General features: G+C 35.2%; 2 protein-coding genes across 4 annotated transcripts in view; one reads left to right on the plus strand and one right to left on the minus strand.

Annotated features, from left to right (window-relative positions):
- The window catches only part of step (cytohesin steppke), an 88,034-nt gene extending 77,224 nt beyond the window's left edge, over window positions 1-10,810 (minus strand). Inside the window, exon 1 of one of the 3 annotated variants that reach the window (XM_090155015.1) lies at window positions 10,185-10,810. In XM_090155015.1, coding sequence (XP_090011141.1) covers window positions 10,185-10,239 — 55 coding nt within the window. In that variant the 5' untranslated portion in view covers window positions 10,240-10,810. Of the gene's footprint in view, window positions 1-3,752; window positions 3,966-10,184 lie in introns of those variants that run through there. The other 2 variants (XM_090155013.1, XM_090155014.1) reach the window with 2 other exon arrangements.
- Window positions 10,811-11,343: 533 nt separating this feature from the next.
- Window positions 11,344-11,961, plus strand: LOC149968876 (guanylate kinase-like). Its single transcript, XM_090173606.1, has 2 exons — window positions 11,344-11,725; window positions 11,826-11,961. Exons 1-2 carry the CDS (start codon window positions 11,431-11,433, stop codon window positions 11,948-11,950), a joined length of 420 nt encoding a protein of 139 aa, XP_090029732.1. The 5' UTR covers window positions 11,344-11,430; the 3' UTR covers window positions 11,951-11,961.
- Window positions 11,962-21,941: the final 9,980 nt, after the last annotated feature.

The following is a 21,941-nucleotide window of genomic DNA, read 5'->3' on the forward strand; positions in this document are numbered from 1 at the left end:
AAATAATCGAACCTTTTAAGAGTTTCGCTATAAATGTTTGTTATCCTGTCAAAAAACGTTTTAATCTGCCTATTAAAGTCAATTTCAAAATATGGGTACCATCTTGTATACAATAAAGCATTAAAATCGAGCCTCTATAAATGTTCGTTCCCCGGTATGAAATTTGGTCTACATTCGAGTTATATTATCGGAAAGCAGACACGGAAAGGAGACGGCCTCATAACATTAGTGCCCGTGTGAACCAGGCTTTCGCAGCCCACCGTCCACGGCTCCCCTGAACCCTTATGCGCCGAAGATGCTCCAAAAACCAGAAGGATCCACTGGCGCATCGCGGAGAGGTGAGAAAACGAAAATGCCCCCCACACCCGCGAGATAGTTAATTAACGAAAATTGGGGGCGCTAATTTCGTCGACGGTCCATTAAGAGGGAGATTAAGCCTAGTTCAATAAAACGCGACACACCAAACGTGTAGAGAATGATTTTATATTTTATTAGTTCCAACCATAAAAGGGTAAAAGTTCTAGTACCAAGAACCTGTTTAGGTTACAGAGAACGTACGATTCTTGCTTACACCTAGGAGCAACAAACGCAGCACCCCACACAAGGAGAACGCAACCCGTCCAAAGTCGTGCATTTTCTTGCGTACATTTTTCATAGGTTTGACACTTTAGCGCTTGCTGCCATCGTGCCATCGGAAGGGGAAAATACGGAAATTGTCTCCCCCCTCGCCCGTAAAACGTTCAGCGTAAAGGCTAGTCCAATGAAATTTGTACACAACACTGCGTTAGCGTGTTTAATGGCTAGCCGCGTTCTCCTTGTGTTTGTGGCTCCTAGCTGTCATGATGTACAACCTAAGCTCGTCTGAAACGAAAACTTTTCATGTTCAACCCGTTATATAGCGCCATCTGGCAATGGTCGTAAGAACGTTTTCTTTTACCAATCGAGAAAATGTGTTTAATTTCTTGGGAAAAAGTTCCATTTCACTCTTAAGTTAATTCGTGCCACTTTAATTAAAGCTCAATTTAATTAGGAACGTTTCCTCAATTTTCATATTTATGATGAATCAAATAAATAGATGGTGCTATACAAAATTCCCGGAATAAATTTCCATGACTAACTTGCTACATTTTCCCTGGCCATTTTTGCGGATTAAATGAATGGTTTGCGATGTATTTTTAATACATAGTTCAAAAAATTTATTTGCCAGACTTTTTGGGGTCATTTTCAAATTATCTGACTATACCCTGACCTTTAGAAAGCGTTTTCAAATTCCCTGATTTTTCCAGGTCGTGCACAAACCCTAAATTGGGAAAATGGTGTGTTTTTAGGACATTATGCTAGCGGGTTTTGAAAGTAGACGTCTACGTCCTCGGTAACCTAAACACGTTCTTGATAAATCAAGAAAGTCGTGAAATTAAGAGACTGTCTAGTCGTTATTTCTACACGTTTTATCGCTGCGCTTAATATCTTTAATCGTCGGAGGTCGCTCCGGGCAACGTGACGTCACGCCTCGATGTTATTGCTCGTTCTCTCCTCCGCGCTATTCGCCGGGTTCAATTCGAACACGCCCACGTTAAGCCTAAACTCAAATTAAGCGGATTTAATGGGACAATTTCTAACGCCTTATAAGGATCAACTCTCTCGGACTAGAAAGTATATCACATAGTTTATATAATTATAATATAATTATACATCTAGGCCACAAAAACGAAACTTGTACCTTCGCAAGTTCCATCCACTTTCGAAAAGACGCAAAAATGAAGACAAACCGACTGTTTTGCTGCGCCTAACGGTTTCAAAGTGCGAAAATTACATTTGATTTGGTATGGATACTTCCTCACTTATAAAACATATTATAGTCAGAAATATTTTTAGAAAAATTGTATATGTATTTTCTTCCCCGTTATTTTTTCTCGCGAACTGAATTTAGAAAAATCAGCGGGAGCCTGCGAAATGAGCTGCGAAGGTACGGACCTCGATCGAATAATATTACAGGGTTGCCTCTTTAATTTAAGGTTTAAATTCCCCGACTTTTAACGGACCATTTGAAGAGATGTTCCATGACATTTTTAAATACGAAGTTAGACCATTTTTTAACTTTATATTTTAATTTTATCAGATCAGCTAATATTTTAGAACAAAGGTTTTCCAAAAAAAATATTGCAACGTTTTCAAACCTTTTTTACATCACCTTCTCAAAATTTGCACGATAAATTTAAATACCTTGATTTTTCACTGACTTTTTACGAATTCCTAAAATTCCTCCTTTTCCCCCTGGAATTTTACAGATTTTTAAAATTTCCCCCTTTTTCCAAATTCTTAAACTTCCCCCTTTTCCCCTTGGAATTTTACAGATTTTTAAAATTTCCCCCTTTTTCCAAATTCTTAAACTTCCCCCTTTTCCCCTTGGAATTTTACAGATTTTTAAATTTCCCCCTTTTTCCAAATTCTTAAACTTCCCCCTTTTCCCCTTGGAATTTTACAGATTTTTAAAATTTCCCCCTTTTTCCAAATTCTTAAACTTCCCCCTTTTCCCCTTGGAATTTTACAGATTTTTAAAATTTCCCCCTTTTTCCAAATTCTTAAACTTCCCCCTTTTCCCCTTGGAATTTTACAGATTTTTAAAATTTCCCCCTTTTTCCAAATTCTTAAACTTCCCCCTTTTCCCCTTGGAATTTTACAAATTCTTATAATTACCACTTACCCCTTGGAATTTTACAAATTCTTAAAATTACCCCCTTTCCCCTGGAATTTTACAGATTCTTAAAATTTCTCCCTTTTTCCTAAAATTTTCCCAATTCTTAAACTTCCCCTTTTCCCCCTTGGAATTTTACAAATTCTTAAAATTACCCCTTTTAATGACATTTAACTTATTTTCAAATTCCCGGTTTTCCATGAACTGTGGCAGCCTGGCTTTCGCCATTTGGAAAGATTAATATTTCAAGTGTTTTCTAAAGATTTATACTATACACTTAAGTCTTGTATTAGTCGTTAGACGTTCCTAGTGCATACATATATAACTTCCTGGTTTTAGAAACCCACCCCTCATGTTTCATACGAAACTGTATACTTCTTTTTTCACATGTACCATTTATTATTAGGCTTATTATTATGTCAAGTAAATAACCAAACATTTTTAGGAATGCCAAGAACTTTAGTGACCAACTGGGACCGCTGCCAAAAATAACCTGCAGGGGAGGGGGTGCCAATTTTAGCCATATTTAAGGAATAAATTAATAACTGCCCTCAAAAGTGACAGTTCCAAAATAACCCTCACAGACTGAGACCCATTTTTCATTTGAATTCTCAGATATTTTACTCTTTCATAACGAAATCGTAAATCAGAAAGTGGAACGAACTTATTTTCGTTGATTTTCTACTAGAAATTTATATTTATTTATTCTAAATACTAGCGGTGACAAAAAATAAATCTTTCAAATTTTTTTTTATCCAAACTTTGAAATTAAATTCAGATTCCCCGACTTTTACAGGTTTGCCATTTACCAGAAATTATACCCTAGAAAATTTCGAAGCTATATCTGTTACAGTTTCCGAGAAAAATACCCAGATATACCACAAGGGTTGCCATACGCGTTTTTTTTTCGGGTTCAAATTCCCAGATTTTTACAGGTTTGCCATTTACTCGAAATTTTCCGACTTTTTAAGAACAAATTAGGCATTTTTTTTTTAAATTAATTATTTTGCTCTATAATTTCTAGCCACTCTGAAAATAAACAAGCAAGGACACTTACATTTAACTTCTAAGGTGACCATATTTTGGGTAATTCCCTGGAAATCTTGCCATCGAATCTCTTCGCGGACGATATCAACGGAACTCGAATTGACCATTAGAAAACGCGAGCATCAATTCCCGATTGCCAGGCGCGATTCCGCTGTTATTCGCGAGTACGCCGAACAACAACCCTTCGTCGGGATTAACGGAGCAGTTATCTTCCAACGGAGCCCGAATGTCGTCGGTTGCCGCGCCGCACCGACTATAAATACACTTTTCTTTTCAGCTCCTGCAAATTTACCCCCGTCGAGAAAGAAAGAAGATTGATAATATAAAATCAACGTCTCCAAAATGTCGTTAAAACTCTCGCTCCCAACGAAACACTTTCGTTTCAAAATCGAACCGACGATAGTCCAGAGTAACCAGACGGGAAACGACAATTCCCGCCTCAAAATTTCAGGGAAATATACCGCGTATAAGCTTGTAGCTGTTTCTTGAGATATTATTTAGTCCAATACACGTATATGAGTTGTATTTATTGAGACGCGTTTATTAATATTTCGGAGTAACTAGACTAGCGATTTTTTCACACACTTTCCAAAATCTCAGTCACAAAATAGTCACAAAAATGTGTGCCACAGTTTTATAAAATAACGAAATCGCGACAGCGTTTCTATAAATAACAAAAATACACAACCTTTCACAAAATGCGACAGCGTTTAATTAAGTAAAATAACAATACGAAAAAATTTCATTAGTCACAAAAACACGCGACAACGTTTCATAAAGTCAATGTACGAGCTACTTACACAAAAACGCGTACGTTCGCATTTTAAACAGTACGGTGAAACTAACAACACGTATTAGCAAAAATACCGCGTTATTTACACGAATTTTCGAACTGTAACGAAACTCGGAAAAGTTTAATATAATCGTCAAAAAGAGCAACTTTGAAACTAGTTAAACCGGCGTGCCTTTAGAATGGAAGAGTAGGCAACGGTATGCGCGTCCGTTGCCGGGACAGGAAGAATAGTAGCAAAGGCCCAACGTAATTTTATCACCTGTCACTGCTCAGCGTGGAAAAAATACTTCCGGTCATGACGGCGAGGCGCGCGAAAGCACCTTAACAGCTGCCATTCGACAAAACAGCCCCTTCCCCCTTCCGCTGCACGAGGGACAAATTACGATAGCCCTCTTTCGAGCGAAGGTCCTTCCCATCGGGCATATTTCTCACGAAAACGCCGGGCCAGGTTACTCGTCGCGACCCCTATGAACCGACGACTTCAATACGAGTACCCCCACTCGTACGAATGACTTCCGAAGAGTTAAAAAAGACGGGCTATTTTTCAGTCGTCATTTTATTTCGTAAGAGTATAAGTTTATAATTATTTTTCAGTTTTCTATCTTCTGCATACTTAATTGTTATATAGCTTTCGATTTTTCGGGTGGTGGTTTCTTTTCGCTTATTACGGAGTGGGGTAAGAAGAGTAGCCCTATGACGTCATTTTACTCCGATTCTATAAGTAGTGAATAATTTTAGTCATGGATAAGCAGACGATTTTATCAGTTCACTCTCTTTACTCCCGCTTTTGAGTAAGAGTAAAAAGTGTAGCCCCAATACTCTGACCTTGACAAATAGTTCACGGTGTAAAATAATTCCCTCCACCAGAACAAGCGAATAGTTTAATTAGCGTAAAAGGTGTACCCCTTTCGTTCCATTTATTAATAGGTGGATCCCTTTCGCTTGTTCTTGAACTAAAAGTTTACTCTTTTTCCCCTAAAACGTTTTCTTCGCCTGTTCCGGGGATGAGATTTACTCGGCCACGTAAACCATTCGCTTGTTCCGGATACTCATTCTTCTCCTCAAAATCAAAAGTGACAGTAAAGAGTGTAAACTACAGCGTTGCCACAGTTTTTTCACAATCAAATTCGCTGACTTTTCCAGGTTTTCCCTGACCATCTCCGGAGATTTTCCCTGACTTATTTTGTGCAAAGATTGTATTACTTTTAAACTATATTTTAGAAAAAGTTTCCTATTTCCAACCAAAATTAAATTCCTTGACATTTAGACAAATTTTAAAAATTCACTGACATTTCCCTGATTTTTAAAATTCCCTGTCTTTTCCCTGATTTTTAGACCAATTTTTAAAATTCGATGATTTTGAGACTAATTTTTAAAATTCCCTGACTTTCCCTGATTTTTAGAACAATTTTCAAAATTCCCTGATTTTCCCTAATTTTTAGACCAATTTTTAAAATTCCCTGACTTTCCCTGATTTTTAGACCAATTTTTAAAATTCCCTGATTTTGAGACTAATTTTTAAAATTCCCTGATTTTTGGTAAAATTTTTAGAATTCCCCGACTTTTCCTTAATTTTTAGACTAATTTTTAAAATTCCTTGACTCTTATACCCATATTCAAATTCCCTGATTTTTAGACACATTTTTAAAATTCCCTGACTTTTTATACCCATATTCAAATTCCCTGACTTTTCTATGAGTTCCAGGTTTTTCAGGTACCGGGGCAACTCTGAGCTAATAAAATCGTCTACTTATTAAAATTTTGCCAGAAAAAAAATTTATTTTCAAATTACCCGACCTTTTTTAAGGTCAAAATTTGTCATTTTGGAAATTTATATTTTGCTTTTATCAGATTTTAATGTTTTAATTTAAAGTAGGTTATAGTTTAAATTCCCCGACCTTTCACAAATTCTGGAAATTCCTGACTTTGTAGGCCTTATTTCAAATTCCCTGACCTGTGGCAACCCTGTTATTAAAAAACCACAGGCATCCATTTTGGGAACACCTTTCTACCCCGACTCTAACTATTCTCTACCACCGACCGAATCGGAGTAAAATGACGTCATAGGGTTATACTCTTCTTACCGTACTCCGCAAATCCCAGAACGTTTGGCGATTAAAAATCAGAACTTAAGATGTAAATATGTATCCACCAAAAATTAAAATAATTTTAATGATTTCGATGTCAGTAATGATTATACATAGTTTGCATCCTTACGCAGTTCCAGGTATAGATATATGCATCAAGAATAAATATGTAATTTGAGCAAGAATGAACCGTACAATGCCGCCATTTTGCTGGTGTAGATTTCTGAGTAAAACGCGAGGGTTAACAGTTTCAATCGTCTGTTGGCGGATTTTAATTATTTTCAAATGATTACGAATTTAGTTTCACGTTAAAAATGGTTAACTTGCCTTGTTAAAAATTGTTCGGGTAGTTCAATTAGTAATGGAGACCGAAAATTATCATTTCCTCTTGCGTTGAGTTTGCAAGTTCTCTCCCCACTGGTTTAAGGGGTTTCCCCTTCCATAAAAACTTGTTGAGGTTAACGGAAATAGTTAGTGTAGGGAGCTGTTGGCTCGCGTGGCACGAAGGGCTTGCCACCCCCCTCCTACGCATTGTAACCCGGCCACCTGAATTAATGGCTTTGAAAGTCGCTTGATGACTTTGGCCTAAGGTGGTGCCTTGGGTTATTAGCCTAGCTGATTATTATTATTATTATTATTTTATACGATACCGAAGATAATTGTAAAAGGGATCACCACAAAGGCCTAATTTGATAAACTTTGCCAACTTCTTTCCGTAGATATTCCTATCGTCTTTTGCTATTTTATTTAAATGACCCGGATTTAAAATCCTATCTCGTTTTTTTAGGGCCCATAACGATATTAATTTAAAAATTTGATTTCCGTACTTTTTGTCGCTTCAATGACATTATCAACAAAATGGCTACGCGCGAAATTGTTTGAATTTTTTATCTCCACTCCTGGTTTCCATGAAGTCCATAGACCGCTCTCTTAGATGCAAACCTAGGAGCAACAAACACAGCACCCCACACAAGGAGAACGCAACCCATCAAAAGTCGTGGATTTTCTTGTGTACAGTTTTCATTGGGTAGACGCTTAAGCGCCTGCTGCCGTCTGAAGGGGAAAATTCAGAAATTGACGGCTTTTAAAATTCATTTTGCGCGTGAAAATACCTCTACATGTTATGGTCAAAAAAGCACGCAAGAAGGCTGTGCCCAAGACATGTACCTGTGACATGTACCTGTAGTGTCGCGCGCTAAAACGTCATGTCAAAATCCGTCAATAGTCTTCCCCCCTTTCCGTAAAACGTTAAGCGTAAAGGGTAAAGGCTAGTCCAATGAAATTTGTACTTAACTCTGCTATAGCGTGTTTAAAGGCAAGCTGCGTTCTCCTTGTGTTTGTTGCTCCTAGGTGCAAACTATGTAGAATGGGGTTCGAGAGCGCCAATTATATAAGTTCTTTGAACAATCAACGGTGTTAATATTTACTTTTACCATCTTATTTTTAAGTGTATTCCATGGGGTTAAATTGGTAAAAACGCTTGTTGTCATAGTGACATACTTCATAAAAACATCGGATTAAATTTCCAGGTTTCCCCTAACCATTCTTCCCAAATTTCCATAATAATAAATGAATGGTTAGAGGTAAAAACTTTCAATATATTTGATTTCTAGTTTTACTATTACAAACTGGAGCATTTAAATTTCAGTCTCACAAATATACTGATTTTCACAAAATTTCCGGTGAATTTCTCACATTTGTAGGTCCTGGAGCAAGCTCGTGCAGGGAGCCATGCCGAGACGTACTACTGGTGCTGGATAATTGTTTTTTTCGGTAGAGTCGAGAGTATTTTCGCTATTGTTTTATGACTAACTGAATATTATTAGGACTTAAGATTAAATCATATTATTTTTATTAGCATTTTAAATAAAACCTGTAACTAATACACTCCAATGTCAGTTTTTTCCCCGTCGCAAGATGAGTGCGACATTGAGTCCATTCCAAATACTAGCAAAAATACCCCATTGGGCCAAACAATTACTTTCCTACGATTACCCTTTCGCGATCGCAAATTTTTTATTGAAAATTACCTCTGCACTAGTAGTATTGCCAGAATTTACTAATCTATGTAAATTTACTGTACTGATACGAAATTTAACTAAGACAGGGTATAGCTTCATATCACTTCGTGGCTTTGGGCCTTTGGTCATGGCTGCCATTTCAGGTGCGTTTTTTCTCTGTGGAAAAAAGTTTGGGTGACGTTGCGTGACGTCACACTGTTACTACTCTTACTCTATAGGAATCCTTCGTGCAGACAATGGGGGAAGCACGGTCATGAAACCCGATGGGAATGGATGTGGTAGATTTACAAACAGTCCAAACTTTCAGTGTGCAATGGTGTAGCCAAGAATTCGTCAGAGTATGTAAAATTATTGAGGGCATTGAAAAGGGGTGCTAACCTTTAGAAGAGTTGAAGCAACAAGGCTTGTACATTGATTTACAGAGTGTGTAGCAATATATAAAAGATTAAACAATACAAAGAGAACAAGGAAGGTTCACACCCTGTCGTAGAGGTGTCATATCTAACAGGATAAATGAAAACGCATTTCATGAAGTCATATTAGTAAGACTGCGGCTATTTACATACGAAATCACAAAAGTCAAATAAAGTTATTGATAATCATTTTCCGGTTTATTGTGTAGAATCTTTATTTTAAGAGTTATTACAGCTGGCAATAACTCCAAATAAATTTCGAATATCCAATTTTAATATTTAGGGATTAAGCAATTCATTAAAATAAATTGTTATAATATACAAAGACTGATTATTAAAATTGTGACTTGGCCACCAAAACAAATTGTTTCTCACGTGGTTGCTCTTTTCCAATTACCATTGATTTAAAATTCAAAACTATGGTCTCGCGTGTCTGTCAAATTTGAACTTTCAAAGTTTAATTTTTGTTTGGATTTAAAACAGGTAATCAAATCTGTTAAAAATTAAATCTAAGACCATTTACATGTAAATGATCTTAGATTAAATTCATTTAGCTTTAATAGAAAATTGATGTGTTGTGGAACAGTACTAGGTCTCCAAACATCGCATTACATCTAGTAGCTCTAAATCTTGGAATTTCAAGTTCAAGCAGAATTTTAATAAAATCAGTGGCCTTTATGAAAATTATGAGATGTTAACTTAATATTAATAGAAGATAACCTAGTTAGTTGACTGGCTCGTAGCACGGAATTTGTTGTGGAAGAGGTCCAAGGCAGTGAAATTAACAGAAAGGGTCAAATAGCAGCAGTCTAGCCTATTCACCTTACTGTTTACCAATTACCAATTGTTTTCATACATACTAATAATTTTTTATAATTGCTTACTGTGTTGGTTATATGGTTAGCCTGCTTTACCCCTGAGCTGAAACTTGTGCCGGAAAAAAGTCAAAGCTAAGAGACTTCAGCCAAAGAGGGTGAGACCCAAGAAAGCCCCTTGTATAATGTATATTGAATTAAAGAAAATAAATTCTGACAATACTACATAGCGTAAGAATACTTATAGATGGTACAAGTATATACTTATTTATAACTAACTAAATTTAAAAGAAAAAACTTCAAAATAGCTTACCTGATCTAGGAAACACGCTTGGGTCATGATTTTGCATAGTTGCAGTAACATTCATTATTCTGTACTAAAGTTCCTGTCACACCGAGCAAGAGGATATCACTCAACGAGTATTGTATTCACAATAGGACGTTTATAACAACAAATCCATAATGTATACCATTCAATTTTATCAACGCACACCATTTTACATGGCCTAAATCATTTCACTAGGGACTTGACCTTGGCATAATCATCTCAATTGTAGAGTAAATAAAATTTAGTTGAAATCTTCTTCCTTGGAAAAATATTGAAACATCTACTACCAGAATGATTTCTTTAAATCAACTTCTCCGAAACATCCAATAGGAGCGCGTAACTTGTAACCAACATTAAGCCTTGGCCTGCTTTACTTTTCAGACTTTGTCATATTTTATCCACATAAATTTAGTTACTAAAACATTATTTGACTTTTCTACTATTTAACCATTTATTGAGTTCGGTCCATTTTTTAATAGAAGAACACGCAATTTTTAATCACTCGCAGAATGGTAATCTTAATAAAACTGTCTAAAAAAAGACAACACAAGATTTTACTAGAAAATGAGCGAAAAACGTCGGTGTCTATTTTCACATAAAAACCCAGCGATATGCCAATAGCCGTAAGTCTATTTTCACTAGGCGAGTGAAATAATAGACTAGATTGAAATTAACGACCCTGGAAATAAGACTTCGAATCACAAAAGCATTAAGAGTAAAAACGCGAACAAGTAAAGAGACCAAGATGTGGGGGAGTAAACTAAGCTTTATTGGGAAAAATATGCGGTACTTCGGCCGATAGGCCTTCAAGGCGAAAAACTTTAATACGACAAAAGCATTAATTTATTTTATTTATTTATTTGAACAATAAACATCTGTGAAGCCGTTGCCGACTTGTATACAGACTTCAGATTAGATACAAAAGTAGTGTGGTTCCAGAATATAATGTACCACAATCACTCTTATAGGAACGTTCAATTTAAATATTTTCACTTCTGATTTTAATAGTATTTTATTTTTAATATTATTATAATTTAATTTTGAACTTGCATGATTTCCAATGCGTGCGCAAATTAGGCAGTGCCTCCTATATTTGATAATATATAGGAGGCAGTGAATTAGGCAATTTTTTTTTTTAGATTGGCAACACCTTTATCCACAACGTGGTGCTCTGGCGGAATTTTTAAAATATAGTCCCTAAACCAAAATACGTACCCGTGCTCGGAGCATAATGTCGTCATTATCTCATAATTTGAGGCCATTGGTGATTTGTGGACCATCTGGTAGCGGAAAAAGCACATTACTCAAGCGAATTTTGGAAGAATTTGGCAATTCAGTAGGATTTTGCGTATCTCACACGACGAGAGAGCCTCGACCAGGAGAAATCAATGGGAAAGACTACTATTTTGTCGATCAAAGTACCATGGAAAGTAAAATGCGAAATGGTGATTTCATTGAAACTGCTGTATACTCTGGAAACACTTACGGGACAACTAAAAAAGCCATATTTGATGTTGAAAAACAAGGTTGTTTATGTATATTAGACATAGAGATTGAAGGAGTGAAGCAAGTAAAGAAAACTCATTTGAACCCATATTTTATTTTTATTCAACCACCGGATTTAAGTATTCTCGAAAACAGATTACGCGAGAGACGTACAGATTTGGAAGAGGCAATCCAAACACGGTTATCACATGCAAGGGAAGAAATTTTGTACGGAGTTAAAGAAGGGAATTTTGACTTGGTTATAGTTAATGACAATGTAGATAATGCTTATGACGTCTTGAGAAGTTTTGTTAAAAAACTTTTAGATAAGCTTTAATTTGTTGGTTCATGGAAAAATTGTGCCTTTTAAACATTTAGAATAGAAATAACCGTAGGCTTATGTTTTGAACGGCTAAAGAAATTAACCTAAAAACGTTTGTACTCTATTTTTCACTAATGTGTAAAAACTAGTCTATACTCTCCCAAATTAATAGCGGGAAATCCATGGGAAACTGGTAATTGCTTAAAAAACGTTTTTTTAATGCGCCAGCATATTAATTATTTGTAAGTAATACTACTTTATACCGGATATATGACGTATTTTCCGAAACTATATTAATTATCTGAACTAACTCCAGCTTTGATGAATTTTCAGGTTGAAATGTCCTAGTTGAAGCTGCGTATCTTTTTCTAACTGAGAGAAAACCTTTTGAGTGTATTTTGTGGAAGAACACTGTTTTGTGTTGCCCTTTTTTTTGCAGAATCTTTCAGATGCTCCTTAAATGGACCCACCTGCATCGCATACCCTGCAGAGAGGTGTCAAAATTAAGCCCCTATCCAAAATTGGTCCTTTTGACTTAACTATTTTAGAAATCTTGAGACCACCTTAAAAATCCTAAAATCATGATGTAAAATTTTTCAACTCGCAGTAATTTTTTTTAAATATGTTGTAACTTCAAAATTATATTTATTCACTTTTTATATGGAAAACTGATTACATTATATGCTTATTATTGGTATAACCGTGCTTACCTTAGTGTTCTATCAGCTTTCCACTACTTTTACAACGCTTACCTTAAACACTGTCATACATTTTCTATATTAGTGCAAATTATTTAATTGATTAAATGTACGCATATTCTTCCTCTTACATGGCTGGAGGAATCTTTTAAGATCTAATATGCATCATATAGGGTAGTATGACCCATAAGAAAAAATTTTAATCTTGTAAAACCTACTGTAATAAAATCTTACGTGTAAAATTTTTATCAGGTTTACATTGGGTTTTAGTGCTCACCTAGGAAAATAACACTATAATCAAGATTACAAATCAATAACACCAAGAATGAATTAACATAAACTGATAACACTCCTCAATATGATCATTATCCCATATCAAGTATGAAATTTTGTCAGTGGCGTGGCCAGAATTTTGAAAAAATTTAAAAGAGATTTGTACATAAGTTTTGGTGCACCCCTGGCTATGCCTCTGTAACCCATATCAACTAAGGTGTTTCATCATTAAACCTAGCGGGTTGTGGTTAAATGGCAAAATTTACTAAGTTGATCCTTAAATAAAGAGCAAAATGTTTTATTTAAATTTAACTTGCTGCTCATCTATGCTGTAAAAGCCACCAATCCCATAAAATTCTTCCACCACAGTATAGGAAATGTACCTGATAATTACAATGACATGGATTCGTCCCAAGAATGAAAAATTTACACAAACTTTAATTGTCCTGAAACCATTATTTTAAATTTATAAAAAATTAGTAAACCCAATTTTGACCTAATTAAACTCTCTACCTTTTAAGTTTATTATTTAATCTTTAAATTAATTATTTTGAGAATCATTTTATTGCGCCATGACCAAATATTGTATTAAAAATTATTTCCTTAAGAGGTATAAGTTAATTGAAAGCATTGTTTTTCTTAAAACACTACTTTAAAATCTTAGAAAAATGTTTAAAGTTATTTAAGAAATATCATTTTCAGTACTCTGTTTATTTATTTAAATGTATTTATTCAAGTAATTTTCATATTTATAACTGTAGATACTTTCTAAATAAACTGTTGGTGTTTTAAATAAATTACTAGTTTTATATACATAGTGGTACCAGAGAACTATCGAAATCAGTGGTGTAGCCAAAAACCTGTCAAAGAAGGGTCTTAATTTCAATTAGTATAGTAAAAGCTAGGCCCAAGAGGGGTTGTTCATTCCACTGATTCATATTGGGCATAAAATGTAGTTTCCAAAGGGGACCACTTTTCTATGATCGTGATTTAAACCAATTTTTAGATATTATTTTTGAAAAAGAAAAACCTCACCAATTGCTATAATTTAGGTTTAAATATAGTCTTTCTTGTACTTCCCCCCTAATGTTGCATTGGATACTACCTGTGGGTGGAGATTCCGCCGAATTTATTTTGTAAAGTACCAAAATAGGTTTTAAAAATTCAAAACTTTTATATATGATTATTAGCTTAAAGGCAACGCAAGCTCTGTGGCAAAAAAAGAAAAAGCATGGTGCTTTTTAACCCCCTCCACCCCCACTTGATACTGGCGAGACCATGAAGAGTTTACCGTTAATTTCGCACTTTGCATACATAGGCACACAAATGCCAGCTCACTTGCGTTGCCCTTTAAATTTAATAAATTCATTATACATATAAATAGATTAAGTCTTTAAAAATTAAAAAAATTTTTTAGGTAAAATTATGATACTAAATTATATAAAACTTTGAAATTGTAATTAAAATCAAAAAATCAATAAAAATCAGATTTAAATAAAACAAATTGATTTAATTTTTTTTTAAAAAATCAAAAAATTGCCAATCTTGTTTACTTTGCTATTTTCTGAAATATCAGAACACCAAAATTCAACAGCTGACTAAGCAGTACCAGCGGTGGTTCAATCAATTTTGCAAAGTATTTGAATTTTTGACCACTTCAAATAATCAACTATTTGATCAGTATAAAAAGAAATTTTGCAAATTTTTTCAACATAAACACTGGACATGTGTAACCAAATCAAAATCTAGGTAAGAAACTGATCTGACTTGTCACAACTGTGGGATGGATCTGCTAATTAATGAAGACCACCAACTTTCCAAAATAACGCAATATATTACAGAAACAAAATTCCTCTCAATGTCGTGAATGTCCCAAATAAAAATACTAGAAATCTAGATATGGAAACTATATGGACTGTGGTGAAATATAAGAGCTCACGTGCGTTAGTAATTGGATTTATATATATCCCCCCAATATCCATGGATGAAATAAAATATCAACTTGATAGTGTAACAAATAAACAGAATACAGAAATTATATTAATGGGCGACACGAATTGCAATATAATGGCACAACCGATTGCGACTAAAACAAAGCTCTTACTAAACACTTTAATGTACTTTAAACAAGTAATTAAAAACCCTACCAGAGTAACAACTGGCAGTCAAACCCTCTTAGACCATGCCTATGTGAATTCTCCAGATAGGAGATATCAACGTTTTTCATACGGGAATCTCTGACCATAGCGTTTTAAGCCTAATTAGGAGGAAATCGTGTCCCAAAATTAAAAAACAAGAACATCTGGTCTGAAATTAAAGGAAAATGAAAATTGAAGACTTCGTCATTACGGTACAGAATGAGCTAAAAGAAAGAGGAAAAAGTATGACAGATCCGAATAAGGGAATCACAATGCTCCAACAGGTGACTATCACGCACCGTATCAAAGAAAACATGTCCCTCTTAAAAGCACCCCATGGCTGACCTCACAGGTGAAGCATGAAATGCACATTAGAGATATACAAAACTAAAGCTCAGACTGGAAGTAATGTGCAATACTGTCTACATTATGAAGAACATTATAAAAGTCAACGTAATAAAGTCACGGATCTAATTAAGAAAGCTAAAAACGAATATTTCAAATCAGAACTAACTGATAATAAAACCTCAAAACAGCTATGGAACTCAATAAAACCCTATATAAAATCAGGGAAAACAGAGACAATTACAAGTAAAACTCACAATGGTAGGCTATATGAAAGCCCACAAGAAATAGAGGAATGCTTTAATGAGCACTTTCTGAGTGTGGCGGACAAACTCATTTTAAACCTTCAAATACCACAAAATAAATCAGCAGAAACTAGCAATCAAGTAAATTGGGATAAAGCGGTTCTAAATAGCTTTACGCAAGTAACGGAAGATCAAATATTGAAACTGTTGAAGAAAATCAGCGTGAATAAGGTTTCCGGACATGACGACATATCTCCAAAAATCATATATAGTTTGGCAACAATAATCTCAGAGACTGTTGCTAAAATAATTAATCTCTCTTTCACAATGGGAGTCTTTCCTCAAACCTAGAAAACTGGCAAAATTATCTCGGCCTATAAAGAAGGACCTAAGGATATTCCAGATAACCATAGACCGCTTACAGTCCTGGCCAGCCTCTCTGTGATCTGTGAAAAGGTGGCAAATAATGATATCTCCCAACACCTAGATCAAAATAATGCCTTATATATCGGTCAGTCAGGCTTTCGGCCTGGCCATTCAACTACTACTTCAATCTTCAATCTCTATGAAACAATTATATCGAACTTGGATAAAGGAAAATACGTCATAGCTACCTTCATAGATTTATCTAAAGCTTTCAATACTGTGCAACATGATATTTTACTCGAGACAATAAAACGAAGTTGGTATACAAGAGAAAGAGCTGGATTGACTAGCTTCGTACCTTGAAGAACGACGAAAAATAGTATCTTATAATGGACATCTATCAATTTCACAGCTGGTGAAACATGGTGTACCACAGGGAAGTGTCCTTGGACCGGTACTATTTAATATATATGTATGCTGATGACCATGCTATTACCACTACTAATGAAATCCTAAATGTTGCCATTTAAAATATGGAGGAGGATATCGAAAATTTGACTACTATGCTAACTACAAAACGACTTTGTCTCAACAGGAAGAAGACGAGGTTTATGATCTTCTCGCAAAATAGAAATAAGAAGATTGAAGCGCAGGGAATACCGAATATCTCAGTCGGCACAATTGGGAGGACTACTGCTATGAAGTACTTAGGTCTATGGATTGATGAGGACTTAGCATGGCATAAACACATATCTTACACTATAAACAAAACTAAAACGAGAATGTGGTTGCTGAGACCACTACAATTTCATCTCAATTCTGAAACCCTCAAGATTCTCTATAACGCCATCATAAAGCCTGTTCTAGATTATGCCAACGAATTTTTTTTGCAAACGCAAGTAAGAATGAACTTGGAAAGTTGGAGGCGGTAATAAATAAGGTGGCCAAGTTCATTGCCAAAAAATCTAAATACTCCTCCCTGACTGAAGCTAAACAGATCGGTTATGTTTAACTAATTTTCATGCATAAAATAAAAAATAAAAAATCCCCTCAATATGTGATAAACTGGTTCATAGGAATTAATTTAAATACTAAGACTAGAGGTTCGGAACTAAATTTCTATGTTGACAAACATTGTAAAAATATAAAAAATACCAGTGTAAAAGAAAGAGGAATCAAGCGGTGGAACGAGATGCCCTGTAATTTAAAGAGAATTGACTCTCTACCAAAAATTAAAACTGAACTTAAAAAGTACGTAAGAAAAGAATTGCGCTCTCCTATGTATTTTCCGACATTCTACTTGTTGACTCCAGGTAATTATCTGTTTGACTCTTTTAATTTAATTTAACTTAAACCTGAATCTGGACTCTTTTGTAAATAAGTGCAAGCTTAAAAGATGATCCCAATAAAGCCATTTTATTATTATTATTATTAGTGTTTTTCCCGCCCATGTTTGACATTGGTCGATTTCCGTCTCTTTCGTTGGTTTTTTGGATTTTGTTTGCATGCATTTGATGTTTTCTTCCCCCTTTTTACTCCCTAATCCTTTGTCAAACTTACCCCTTTAATGACAGTCTTGTTTTAGTATTTTATAGCGTCTTTGCCGTTGCGTTGTAAAGTCTCGCGCTTTTATTTAAGCATTTTAACTTTTGAAATTCTTTTTGTTTTAAGTTTTGTATACGCCCAGAAGGCCAATAGGCCAAAGTACCGTGTTTGCCTTCCTAATAAAGCTTAGCTTCCCCTAAATGTTGGTCTCCTCTTACTTTTTTGTGTTAAACTTAGCACTAATAAATGATCTATTTTGGTGCCATCCCTGCTATAACAATTAATTGATATTTATAAGCACTGTGGTTATTATTATTATTATTAATAAAAGGGGTGGAAAGCTGTGCATTTCAACCCTAGGTCCATTGTGCAACCCCCAACCTGTGACTTAAAGTAAAAAGTCCTATTTCTGACAAAGCTAAGATTCCGCTTGGCCGGGATGTTGAAGAAGTCATGCGTCTCCAACCCGTGCATACGCTCAAACCTTTGAGTAATCACATAGTGATCACATCTACCAAGAATATGAGAGGCAGTTTCCTCTTCAGCTAGACATGCCGTATAAATTGGGTCATTACTGACTTCAATATGATTTAAGTGTGTTAAATTGGCAATGGCCTTAAAGTAGGCCAATTACCAATCTTATAGTAGTCTTAGGGAGTGAGAGTCACTCTTTTGCTCTTGGCCTAGAAGGGCTTAGGATAAACTGTTTGGCCTGCCTTTGACCATCCATCTCAAGCCAAAGCTTAAGTTGACAATCCCGACATATACTTGGAGACCAGGCTGCGTACCAGGCCACGGGGAATGGGTAGAACAGGTTCTGGCCCATTAAACACAGCCTTTGCACCCTCCCTATCCTACGCGTCAGCCTTTAAGTATCTAATAAAGTTAAACTTTATTGTGCGTCCCAAGAAAAAAAAGGAGATCGAAACAGCTAAGAACCAGTTTAGAAGTGATACTAGACTGGTTAAGAGCATTAAGAGCGACATGACTATCCGAATAGATTTCGATAACCTCCCCGCGATGCTTCTTTTTCAGACAATAGTCAGTGCAGAAGCAAATAGCAGCAATTTCTGCTAGAAAAATGGTAGCATGTTTGGAAAAATCATCCCCGCGCCTGTATTAGAATTGGCCTTAGACCCATCGGTAAACCTGACCACCTCACCTCTGGTACCGAGGGAAATCTTAGACAAATCTGTGCGGCTTGGGAAGTTAACCTCAAAAGGCTTGCTAAAGTGTAATTTAGCAGCCGAAGTGTCAGAACCCATCTTAAGTCCAGTAGCTGACTAGAAATATCTCGGTAGAGCTTGGTGAAGCACTGTGGTTACTACAATTAAATTACCTGCAAAGATCCTAGGAACATTTGAGAAGTTGAGATTAGGTACGTCCCATTGCTCTAGAAACTTTTTTGGATGCAAGATTAATTTATTTTTAGAAATTTTTAGGTACAATTAAATGTGATTGTTCACGCTAAAATAGGGCACAGTTTCGTAAATGGCAAGTACAATTTAATTAATTCTCAGTAACCTTAAGTTCTTCTTGAAATTAATGAATAGGCTCATGTGCTCTGTGAAGGTAGTAAATACTTGTTCTGTTTTCCTCATAGTTCTGAGTATTTTTAGGGGGTGCTTGTTTATTAACAAAAACGTTTTGCTCTTTCCAGGATATCCATAGCTTTCATGCTGTGAAAGCTAAAAGTACGTTAAATGTAATACCTAATGTATTTTTACAAATTAATGACTGATTGCTTTCACTAGGAAAGGAAATAGGAAAAAAAATAACCAAATAATTAGTTTAAGGAATCCCTATTAATACTCACATCTTGGAGAATTTTATAGGTCCTTCGAAAAAAATCTGATACCATGTAAAATCTTCTAGTTTAATGTATAGTTACGTATTTTGATGGTTAGAAAACAGCAAAGGAGGTAAGTAAACTTTTATTCGAGACAAATATTAATGTTGACTAGGAGTCGATTCGATAGAGCTTAGCATGTTGCAAACAAAACCTCAGTTTCTGTGAGTAATAAGGGCCATCATAATTATCCTTAAACATTCCAAGTGTATGTATGTTTAGTTTCCTGGTCTTTTTAAGCGTCACATACCATTAAACTGTACTAATAGAGAGTGTCCCCAAAAAAATTAAAATGAGTTTTACCCGAATGTCTACAACATTGGGGAGATTTGGTAGGCAATCACGTAAATGTCGATTTCATTTCTGAAACACTATTATTAACAGGCAACACAATATACTTTCAAGTAGTTTGTTTTATGAACAAGCACCAACTGAGGAGAAAATGAAGTAGTTTTAAATAGCTATCCGAAATTTCATCCTTAATTAACCTAAGTCTACAGCGGCCTCATGTTTTTTATGTTGCGGATAATGTAGACCTTATCACGTAGATAGCGAGGGTATTTTTAATTGTGGCCGCAAATGAAGATTTCATTTCTTAATTAAATTTTAAAGTTTTGTAAATTCTTCGAATTTAGTAACGTCGCCTACACCGCGGCTTGTTACTAACCGTTTGTTTCGGTTTTAACTCTTTGTTTCAGTTATCACACGTGTTACTTTTCAGCCAATTCTACTGATGAATCGACGGACAAAAGCATGTACGAAGGTGAATTCTTTACGTTATTCGAATTGGATCGCGTAATCCCGCCGAAATTATCGAATGGCTGCAAGAAAAAAAATGTTGGCAAAGGGCTTCGATTCTGAAATTGCAAGGAAACAATCCAATTGGGCCAAAGGTAATAATAGGTACTTCATTTTTTTTTGCGCCAAAGTATGCAGAATTCAGTGTTGAACACGATGCATTTTTTTGGGTGAAAATGAAAATTTACTTTTTTTCTAAATTTGTTAGTGCGGTAATGAGGTTTATTTGGGTTAAGTCTAGAATAGCCCCCTTCCTCTTTGTTATACAATTAATATTTCGAGGCGGAAATTTTTTTCTACTTTTTAAAATTGAATTCTGGTTGTGAAAAACTAACGTTTTTCAGCATTCATTTTTATATCGGGTTGGACAATACTAGGTGCGTTTGGCTAGGTACTGTCCTCTAGGTCGCGTTGTAGACGGCCCAACTTGGTATACGAGCGAAGTGAGTGCGCGGCGCCGTTAGGCGCCAATCTATTGAGTCTGGACAATTTTTAGGTGACGTAACCCCAACTTTTTATCCTTAGTCCCGAAAGTTCCTTTAAGTTTATGAATTGTCCGATACTTTTTTTACTAATCATTTCCGCCAAACAAAAAAATAAAAAAAAAACATTAGTTTAAAATCTTTTAGTATGGGGTTGGGGAAGCGACGGGCGCCCCCAGCGCTCGAGCGAAGTGAGTGCGCGACGCCGTCAGGCGCCAACAGATGAGAAAAAGTGTGGTGTCGGCGGATACACGACGAAACTATTATCAAGAAAAACGTTACTAATCCCCAAAAATTACAACTTTTTTTAAATTAAGTTAATTAAAAAAATTATCATTTGCGGCCCAAAAGAAATTTATTAATAGATAGGTTAATCCGTGTAGGAGTTAAGACATAGTTTTATTGTGCACAAACTATTTACCCCACATGCTCCCTTCTATGCGTTCACTAACAAGGCCTACCTAAACAGTCTAATTATAATTTGTGTTGTATGGTTTTAAGGACAAGGGCTGTAGTCATATGTTAATAATTTATTCCACTCTCTCTATGCAAATAGTAGGTGTAGAGAAATATATGATTTTCATTGAAAGCAATACATCTTTTTATTTGTAAAAAGAAGGTGTAATTGGCATACTACAGCCCTTCTCTTTATTGCTAAATAAAATAACAATATAAATATGAAACATTCACATCTTGAATTTAAAGGGGAAATTAGCCTATCTTGGGTAAAAAGTTTTTGTTGTATTTACACTTGTAAAACTAATTTTCATGTATAGAGTACTCTCCTCTAGTGATTAAAATAGTTTTTGCAATTTTAAATTCAACAATATTAAAACCTGAATGGGCATATAACTAGCTTTGAGTCGATATTACATCTCATCAACTAATCAACTAAAAATCATCAAAACTATTTTAAACACTACAAAAATATTTCATGTATACATAAAAAAATATTTATGTAAATGTTAAATGAAAATTTTTTTGCTAGAGCTTGATAGCAAACCTTTTCGTACCATGGATCTAGATTTCCAAACGGCATTCTCAGTGTTAATAATGAATAAATAATGCCAAACTTCTGAGATGTCAAAACCAATATATTAGGAATGGTAATTAATACTGAATTTACCATGTACATAACTGATAAAACTTAACAAACAGCTAGCTCGTACAAAAAGAAATCTCTAGCTATATAATAA

The sequence above is a fragment of the Leiobunum rupestre genome, chromosome 1 (genome assembly GCF_980474605.1).
Source record: "Leiobunum rupestre chromosome 1, qqLeiRupe1.1.hap1, whole genome shotgun sequence".
Taxonomy (NCBI): domain Eukaryota; kingdom Metazoa; phylum Arthropoda; class Arachnida; order Opiliones; family Sclerosomatidae; genus Leiobunum; species Leiobunum rupestre.

Excerpts from the sequence above, each read along its gene's own strand:
- LOC149968876 (XM_090173606.1), top strand. The coding sequence starts at position 11,431 with ATGTCGTCATTATCTCATAATTTGAGGCCATTGGTGATTTGTGGACCA. Across the intron at positions 11,726-11,825 it reads ATTTGATGTTGAAAAACAAG|TATTCTCGAAAACAGATTAC; the intron begins GTTGTTTATGTA and ends ACCGGATTTAAG.